The following is a 9,077-nucleotide window of genomic DNA, read 5'->3' on the forward strand; positions in this document are numbered from 1 at the left end:
ATATTACAAATAAGTCTACTTCTAATTAAAGAAATTGATTTTACTTGAGATTGCAGAATATTTATTTTAGTGAAATTTTTTATTGCTATCGTTGGATAAAGATAAAAAAATTATTTATATTTATTAGAGATTATGAGATGTATGTGAACTTTTAATTTACAACTTTGGGATTATGAACTGATATAGAGTTCTTTTGCTATTGTTATTGAGAACCATAGTAAAATTTAGTATTGCAATGAGAATTTGATTATAAATAACTTGCATAATTATTATGAAAGATTTTTGATAGATATTAAAGATCTCGATGAAAGAAATTTTAGAAAAGATAATTAAGTCAATTTTACTTATGTGTTTAATTTAAGGCGTTCTAACTTAATGAAAAATTGAAAAAAAAAAATCTTGTAGATTCTACTCATAGAATTTTGAGTTGGAAGTGTCTAATTGAATTGACAGAAGAATTTAGATTTAATACATGTTTAAATTATAGTAAGTGGTCTATATGATAGTTTTGAATGTGTCAATTAACTCAAATGTTAATTTAGATAAATATGCTCGAGGCATAGTGGGAATGAGAAATTAAAGCTCTTTTTAATTTAGAATTAAATTCTAGATATTTTCAATACACAATAGTATTTTAACCGAAAGTCATTTAGTGCATGTAGAGGATTTTGATGTTTAAATAAGAGTGCGCAAATGGAAAAATGGTGGTATGAGTTATTTATTAGCTGGAATTGTTATCTCTTAATTAGGAAAGTTTTACAATAGAAAGTTTGATTTTCCCTATATGGAATAACTTCATTGTCAAAGAAAAAGGTAAAATATGTTCAATTCTTGACTGATTTGGATGTCATCTTGTGATTTTCACTACTAGGTTCCCATATTCTGTGTTGTGCTAAGTTTTAATATCTTAAGTTTAAAGTAAAGTTAGTGGACCATCGTTCTCAATCTTGAATATGGAATATTAGATGCAAATCTCTTTCCCCCTATATTTGAAGCATGTATTACTCCTATCAATATCATTCCTTTACCGTTTGAAAGAGTTTGAGTTTTCTATCAGTCTTGAACAATGTTCTACTGATGATGGACTAAAGTCATTTATGACCATGTAATAGATCAATTAAGTTAATACCAGTGCATAATTTTTGCAAGAACCTTGATACTCTTATCTGTAATTAAGACTTTGACTTTTGATTCCAAGAAATGAATGATATCAAATTTAGCTCAAGTTTTAATATGTTGAAGCTTTTCCTAAGATAAAATCTAGTGAGACCTTAAACTTATGATCAGGGCACTGTACCCCCTAAATTTTTGAAAGCACAGATGAGAAAATTTCAAGGATGAATTTTTTTTTTGGAGGGGATAATGGAATATGTGACCCAAAATGGACCCTATGTCGGCCTGGGGCGGTCAAGTGGTCCACTCGACTGGCCCAGATACCAGAAGCTGACCCAAAAGGGCTGCACGATTATTAAAGCAGCGGAGGAAGAAAGGAATATGATGGGAAGAAGTGGAGTCTTCTTCTGATCGACGTCTTCTTCCTCTCGACTCCTTCAGTGAGAATCCAAGGTCGAGAAGGACTCCCAGAGCCTCCTTTTCCTCCTACTTAAAGACCATCATATCTCCTTCAAGCTTCGCCATTGTCAACCATCATTGTCGGAAAAATCTTCCTTTCCTTTTTGTTTTGGATGTCCTTCACCATGTGCCACCGGAAATCATGTTCATCAACCGCCAGGATGAAGGTAAGGACTTACTGATTCTTAAAATTGATTCTTCTTCCCAACATTCTGAGTGTTGGAATCATGGATTCCGGCTTGATTAGTCGTCGGATTTAGCTAAGAGAGGGGTCCTCTGTTTCTCCTATTTTTCTAATCTAATCTTTTGGCCTTGTCTCTCCTTTTTCTGACCTTTCCTACCACCAGTGTTTGTTGCAGGAATGCTTCACTAGTCACCCACATTGGCTTGCAGCTGCGGCTAGAGCGCCCGGTCCTCAGATACCATTGGTTCATGGGTTAAAGGCCGAGCCTTGTTTTCTTCTTCTTTTTTAATTGTTTGAACACCTTCTGGCCTTGTTGCCACCATGCTGTTGCCATGCTTGGCCGTCAGCCGTCCGGTAGTGAAGCCCCAGCATCACCGACCAAACCTTCTCCTTTATTCTAGAGAGGATCGGTCATAGATGCCCTATATTATTTGCCAAAAAAAAAAAAAAATGAAGAAGAAGAAGAAGAAGAAGAAGAAGAGAGAATATCTCTCTCCTTTTCTCTTTTCTTCTCTCTTTTTTTATTTTCTACCTATATTTTCTCTCTCTAATTTCTTTCTTTATAATTTTTTTTCTAAATTATTTCTCTGTTTCCGCTATTAACACTACAAAAAAATTTGTTTTCATAATATTAATTTAGTTATATTTATAAAAAATATTTAAAAAAATCAGATTTTGCCTTGTATTAATGATAAAATATTGGATATAATTTTTTCTGCAATATTAATTTAGCTATACTTTTGAAAATACTGAAAAATTAGATTTTACACTACATTTATAATAAAATGCTAGGTATAAATTTTTTTCATGATATTCATTTAGTCATATTTCTAAAAAATACTAAAAAATTAAATTTTATCGTGCTATGATAAACTGTTGGATATAGGTTCATATATATTATTACTTGATAGGTCAATAAATGAGAAATACTTTATTTAGCCGACATAAAATAAAAATATCAGCTATAAGTATACAATAATATTAGCTAATCTTAAAAACATACGCACCATAAATATTTTTCATATCCTAGCTTTAATTAGTATTTCACTTAATAAATAAAAATAATTAATGAAATCGATCATTCTCCTATCATTCAAATTTAAATTTATCTAGGATATGGAGAGATTGTTTTTATCATAATAGAGCAACCTTATCATTGTGCCCAGACCTATAATCAAATATTATTTTAAATTGCAAAATCTAATTTGAGTATAAAAATTCTTAGTTTGTTATTTATTCTTTGTCTTGCCTGGTTGCATTGATGAATGCTTACTCCCATTCTTTAAGATTTTTACTTGAAGCTATCTTTTTCTCTTCTACGAAATTCCTTGTGCACCGCAAGCGGTGCAGAACCGCGTGCACCATCCGCGGTGATTGATTTCCACACAGGACCGGTGAAAAAACAAATTTTTTTTTTTATGTGTCACACCACGACTCCGCGAATAAATCAATCACCGCTGCACCATCCGCGGTGCACAAAGAATTCCTCTCTCTTCTATATCATTTCCTGTTATCATACTTCAATTCTAAAGTGACAAGTAAACATTGATGCAGAGGAACTTAGGCAAAGCTTATCAGACTATGGAATGATATAAGACATATATGGGACATACACATTGGTTTTCCAATGTTTCAGAGGATCCACGTCTCAAAGTCTTTAAGCTCTATACAAAGATTTTAGTCTTTAAAGATATTAGCCACCAACCTTCCTCAAATATTTACACCACCTCATTTACTTTGCATTTTTATGTTTATCTAGGTTCAAGTTCCGTAATTGACACCTCATTTAGTGACATCGGTGTCAACCTATCCAAATATCGGTTGCATATACCACCACGTACATCAAATTCATTTGAATTAGCATTTGAATCTATGACACTCTGTCCAATGCAAAACGCTGGTCTGGAAGGAGCTGGGATAGAAACAGCATCGTTGTTGAGCATCATAACGACTGTCGACATATCAGGTCTATCAGATGGATTCTCCTGAACGCACAATAGTCCAATCTGAATGCATCTTAGCACCTCAGTTGTCGGGCAACTGCTGCATAAACATGGGTCCAGGATCTCCAAAACTGTTCCTTTGTTCCACTGCTCCCATATCTGTGTGAAACAAATCTATATATTAGGTTAATCATGTAGAATAGAACTGTGATATGTGTATTATAATTTAAAAACTCACATAGGTCAGAAGATATATTCCACTTTCTGAATTAGAGAAGCCACTGTTCTTCCTGCCTGTTATGATCTCTAAAACAAGCACGCCGAAGCTGTATACATCTGACTTAATTGAAAACTTCCCATGCATAACATACTCTGGTGCCATATATCCACTGCAATGAAAATGAGTACATTATTGAAGATAGTATATGATCTGCCGTTGGAAAAATATGTTGATTATTCATAATCCTACTTACAATGTTCCAACTACTCGGGTTGTGATGCTCTGGCTTTGGTCTGCATCAAAAAGCCTAGCCAAACCAAAATCAGAAATCTTAGGGTTCATGTCTGCATCTAATAATATGTTGCCGGCTTTTAAATCCCGATGTATAACTTTTAGCTGAGAATCTTCATGTAGGTATAGGAGGCCTCTAGCAATTCCATGGATGATCTTGTGCCTTCTTGCCCAGTGTAGCTGTTCATGTTTCATAGGATCTATTCCATAAAAACTTAGAAGTTAATTGAGCTAATACTTTGCATTAAGTTTAAGATACTTTAAAAGATGATCGGATAGTTATTGTTTCTACTAACAGAGAGAAGTCTAAGGCGGAAATGCAAGCTTTGGATTCAATAGGAAAACAAAAAGAAACAACATATGTATGAACAAACATAAAAGATCATCAGATAAATTTGTAGGCTGAAAGTATTTTGGTCATCACACAAGTTGTAAAAGGATGAGTTCAATTATATGGAGTGAAAAATACCAAAAAGGATGGTATCCAGACTTCTGTTAGGCACATATTCATAGACAAGCAACTTCTCTTGCTCTTCCAAGCAAACACCCAGAAGCCTTACAAGATTTTTGTGCCGGAGCTTGGCAACTAAAACTAGTTCAGTTTTTAGCTCTGCTAGTCCTTGTCTCGATGTTGTTGATAACCTCTTTGCTGCAAATTCTTGCCCGTTGGGTAGTGTTCCCTACGAAGAGTTATAAGATTAACAGGAAATATGAACCAGAACAAAATGAATATATTAATGGAACTGATTTGGATCAAGAAAAATAAAGATTGCATATATTAAATCTTTATTTTGAAGTCCTTTTATCAAGATTAGAATGAAATTAGGGTATGATTCTAACATAAGAGATTGCAATGATACCTTGTAAACTGCACCAAAACCACCTGCTCCAAGTTTATTTTCTTCAGAGAAGTTGGCGGTTGCAGCTCTTAGCACAGATAGATCAATTAATAGTGACTCAGCATGAGTGATCTCCTCCAGGTTGTCTTCGTCTACTGAAAAAGCAAAGAATATTAAAACCATTTTAAATCGGTCGTCTTGCAAAATGAACTGACCGTACTGGTTTCTAAATAATTTCACTCAAGCACGTTGTTGAGTAAACCTATCAGGCGTATGAACTTGTGTGCTGGTGGACCTACTTTGACAGGCCCATTTTGACCTATGAAGATGATCAAACAGTGTATGGCTGATTTCTTAATTACAGTAAATCTGCATTTAACAAAGATTCTGGGAAAGAAACTAAATTTTGCAGATATGGATCACTTACGGAGTAAATTTTTTGCCGACTTCCTCCTTGTCCAAAAGCAAATGCAGGTGATGGATATTAGCAAGGATGATGACACTAGAGGTATGGCAATTTTAAGAACAATTCCTGTTACATTCTTCTTGTTTCCTGCATAAATGACCAAATTTCATTAGTATTTCCATCTCAGACACACTTCTACGATATCAGAACACGGATCCATTAGTCAAGAGATATCTATTCTATCGATGCATTTTTGTTGTGCTATGAATCCTTGTGGCACCAAATGGAAATTGAGACTATAAATTAGTTTTTACTTTATAAACCAGGGAAGGCTAACTGATTGTAGCAATGGTAGGCAAAAAGATTAGGTGTGAAAGAGGACTAGAAATTCCAGAAAAAAGGTTGCAATCTCACAAGAATACAAGTGAGATTATTAGGCCTCTTTGGTCAACCATCAGAACTCCTATCAATGTAGTTAATTCTTAATTTGGTGCAATAATGACATCGGTGAGAACTATCTTTGATCAAACACTACTAAACTTGTGGAAGTTGGCCTATCCGTCTATTCTCCAGAGAAAAAGGATGGCTAGTTTGGTTGGTTCGTGGAGAACACTACCTTTATGTGGCAGTATTTTTGGTACTGCTTTATGTCTCAGTATTTAGCATTGGTGCCTAAAGGGTCGCCCATGTAATAATCTTTTTTTGCTGCACTGCCAATAAGATAAAGATGTTCTTTGTCAAATAATTTCACACCAGTCCGTCGATCAAATCAGAATTTCTTTAACAAAAATGTCTGATTCTTGTCCTTTGAAACCAAGACTTATCGTGTCCCGACCATATATTGAAGGGCCATATTTCAGATATGCAACAACTTTCTGGAGTTTGAAAGCGATGTATTTTGCTCTCATCTGATATGGGTTTCAGAAGGGCGGTAGACTTCTTGTTTTGTTTCCCACCCACCGCTCACGTCAGTACAAATATTTATCATCATCCATTTCTCTTGAGCAGCCAGAACAACACAAAAAGAAAAAAAGCTGTGGAAAAGGAAAATTATAGTTTCCTCTAACATGCCCTTTAGCCCTTACTTTAGTGTCTAGCTAACGGTTCTCTGTGTGCAATATTGAAATTACATTGCACCAGAGAACGAAATAGCTTCCTAAGAGGGAAAAACGATTTCAACTTTATGGTATCTACAGATATTTTCTATCATCCGAGACCTCGGCCTAAGATACTTGTATAAATTGTGATTCTCTAACAACACAGGTTACGAGGTCAGCTAAAATTAGTTACTGCTACGCGTATTGGGGCAGGATGCCTCATAAATGTGCCTTTAAAACACACTGCTAGCAAACCTTTCAGCAGGACTGCAGCAGACCCTTTGTGGGCCTCCTAGGAAAGACTTGGTAAAGCAGCCGTGTTCTCGGAATTTTCCAATACAAAATGCATGCCAGACAACACCCATTTCTGTCACTGATTAGGACCGGGGTTTTTTCTTTCGCACCCTTTCAGCAGGACTGCAGCAGAAAGTGGGGACCATTCTTTTTTGGTGGGCCTCCTAGGAAAGACTTGGTAAAGCAGCGGTGTTTCTCGGAATTTTCCGATAGAAAATGCTTGCTAGACAACACCGATTTCTCACTCTCCCACATTCCAATGCATTGCATTAACACTCAACTGTCACATCGAACGGGTGAATGAAGTGATGTTGCAGAACATTACTATTTTATTCAAAGATCATTCATCATTTTGGAGAATAAATTTTAATAAATTAAATATTATAAATATCCATTTACCCTAGGTGGGTCTATCTCCTTTTCTCTTAAAAAAATGGTAGCACTTTTAGGATAATTTTATGATAAATAACTCAGAAAACCATAAGCTTGAAATTGAAAAGAAAAAATTGATCAAAAAAAATTATCGTAAAGAAACATATATTAGTGTATAATAGATGGAAGTGTGTCTAAATGCACTATATTTAGGCAGAAAGGGGAGAATAATCTAAAGGCATGGTATCATATTTATCGATGAAGAAATATTAATAGTCAAGATATCATTTTGTACCAATTTCATTTTTTCCAATTTCAAGCTTTTTAAAAACCGAATTCAGTTTTTATTTATTTTTTTAATAAAACTCAAAGTCTGGAAATCCCGTTGTTAGTCACTTGGAATGTGCTTGGTGATTGTTGTGTTGTTGGTGTTTGGTGGCAATGCTAATCATAACAGAGAAGCCACCGTTCATCGTGCACGGTTTTTGCTTCAAACATTCTAAAAAATTAGAATAAACATTTTAGAAAACCAAAATAGAAATATGGTTATCCAATATCACCTTTAAGTTTTTGTTTTACCAAAACAAGATAAAGAAAAAAGAAAAGTGGGGAGCTGGAAGGTGACACCAAAGAAACCAATATATTTCAATTTTGTTAACTGAAAAACGAGCAAAATTTTTTACCTGCCAGTATATGCTTCTTTTATGTTATGCTATCCGGTTAAGGATAGTCTGATAAATCATGCTGATTTGTAATTACTTCTCACAAATTTATTTCACAAGAATTATAACTTTAATTCTCTCAATCAGACTATGCAAATGTTTATCTTCAAAAAGAATTTTGCCAGACTGCAGGATTAATTGATAGGATATTAGAGAGCGTTACCCAGGATTGATCTATCTAAATATAAGATCATGTAGTTGTTAACCCTTTTTGTTCATCAAACTGGTATAATCGCAACTGGGTCTCCTTATTTCTCGCAAGAAGTGACCATACTTCCCTTACCTTTCTCTCTAGCAGGGTTTGCAGAGGGAGGCACTGGCACCGGCGCCGGCGAACCAAGCTTTATCATGGACGGCCCGTCATAGAACAGGTAGACCTCGTATCTGAAATAGCAGCGCACTTCTAACACCCTTGCCCCCTGCGCCCAAGGAAAGTTCGTCTGTATCCACTTGAACGAATCCTGAAGGCACTGCCGGCACTGGCTTGCCCACAAGTCTGGCGTGCACTGCACCAGGCCGTAAATCGTCGGGAAGTCCGTCGTGAAGTTGACCTCCCCGGTGGCGAACTTCCTCGTCGTGTTGTATGCGGCGGCATCGGCTATAGCACTCAGAAGCTCGTCCCGTAGCTTCTCGAACAGGGGACGGTCCGTTGTTATCTCGAAGATATTCGACAGCATGATTCGCTTCGTCGCCTCTGTTGTCGCTAGGGACCAGACGTTGGAGTAGCGGAGGAGGCACTGGTCGTATAAGATGACTGCTTCGATCTTATAGGGGCAGACGCGGACGATGTCACGGGAGGCTGTTTGGAGGCAGGAGAGGCATAGGGAGGCGTTGTCGTCGCCACGGCAGATGGCGAGACCGTAGGTCTGGTTGGGAGACTGGCCGATCACGGCGCTGGAGAAGCCACCGGAAAGGGAGGCGTTGGAGACAAGAGAGGTGAAGAGGATGTTGAGGTTGGTCTCGTAGGTGCTGTTGGCTGTGTAGTTGGTGTCGCCGCAAATTTGGTAGTGGAGTTCCTTGGCGGCGACGGGAGGGGAGTGGTGGAGGAAGAAGAGAAGGCATAGGAGGAAGAGGGAGGATGAGGAGGGGAGATAGAGGAACATTGGTGGTGATGTGTTGCTGTACGCTGATATATTT

General features: G+C 36.6%; 1 protein-coding gene across 2 annotated transcripts; it reads right to left on the reverse strand.

The window, feature by feature from the left end:
- Nucleotides 1–3,316: 3,316 nt before the first annotated feature.
- On the reverse strand, nt 3,317–9,077 carry LOC105038837 (cysteine-rich receptor-like protein kinase 8). 2 transcript variants are annotated; one of them, XM_010914749.4, is made up of 7 exons: nt 8,224–9,077; nt 5,477–5,602; nt 5,071–5,204; nt 4,680–4,890; nt 4,173–4,410; nt 3,938–4,088; nt 3,317–3,858 (listed from the first exon to the last, which is right to left on the reverse strand). In XM_010914749.4, exons 1-7 carry the CDS (start codon nt 9,041–9,043, stop codon nt 3,508–3,510), a joined length of 2,031 nt encoding a protein of 676 aa, XP_010913051.1. In that variant the 5' UTR covers nt 9,044–9,077; the 3' UTR covers nt 3,317–3,507. The 2 variants fall into 2 exon arrangements, with proteins under 2 accessions (XP_010913051.1, XP_019702570.1); XM_019847011.2 differs by lacking the exons at nt 5,071–5,204; nt 5,477–5,602; nt 8,224–9,077 and having other exon boundaries at nt 4,771–4,892.

This window comes from Elaeis guineensis, chromosome 1 (assembly GCF_000442705.2).
Source record: "Elaeis guineensis isolate ETL-2024a chromosome 1, EG11, whole genome shotgun sequence".
NCBI classification, from domain to species: domain Eukaryota; kingdom Viridiplantae; phylum Streptophyta; class Magnoliopsida; order Arecales; family Arecaceae; genus Elaeis; species Elaeis guineensis.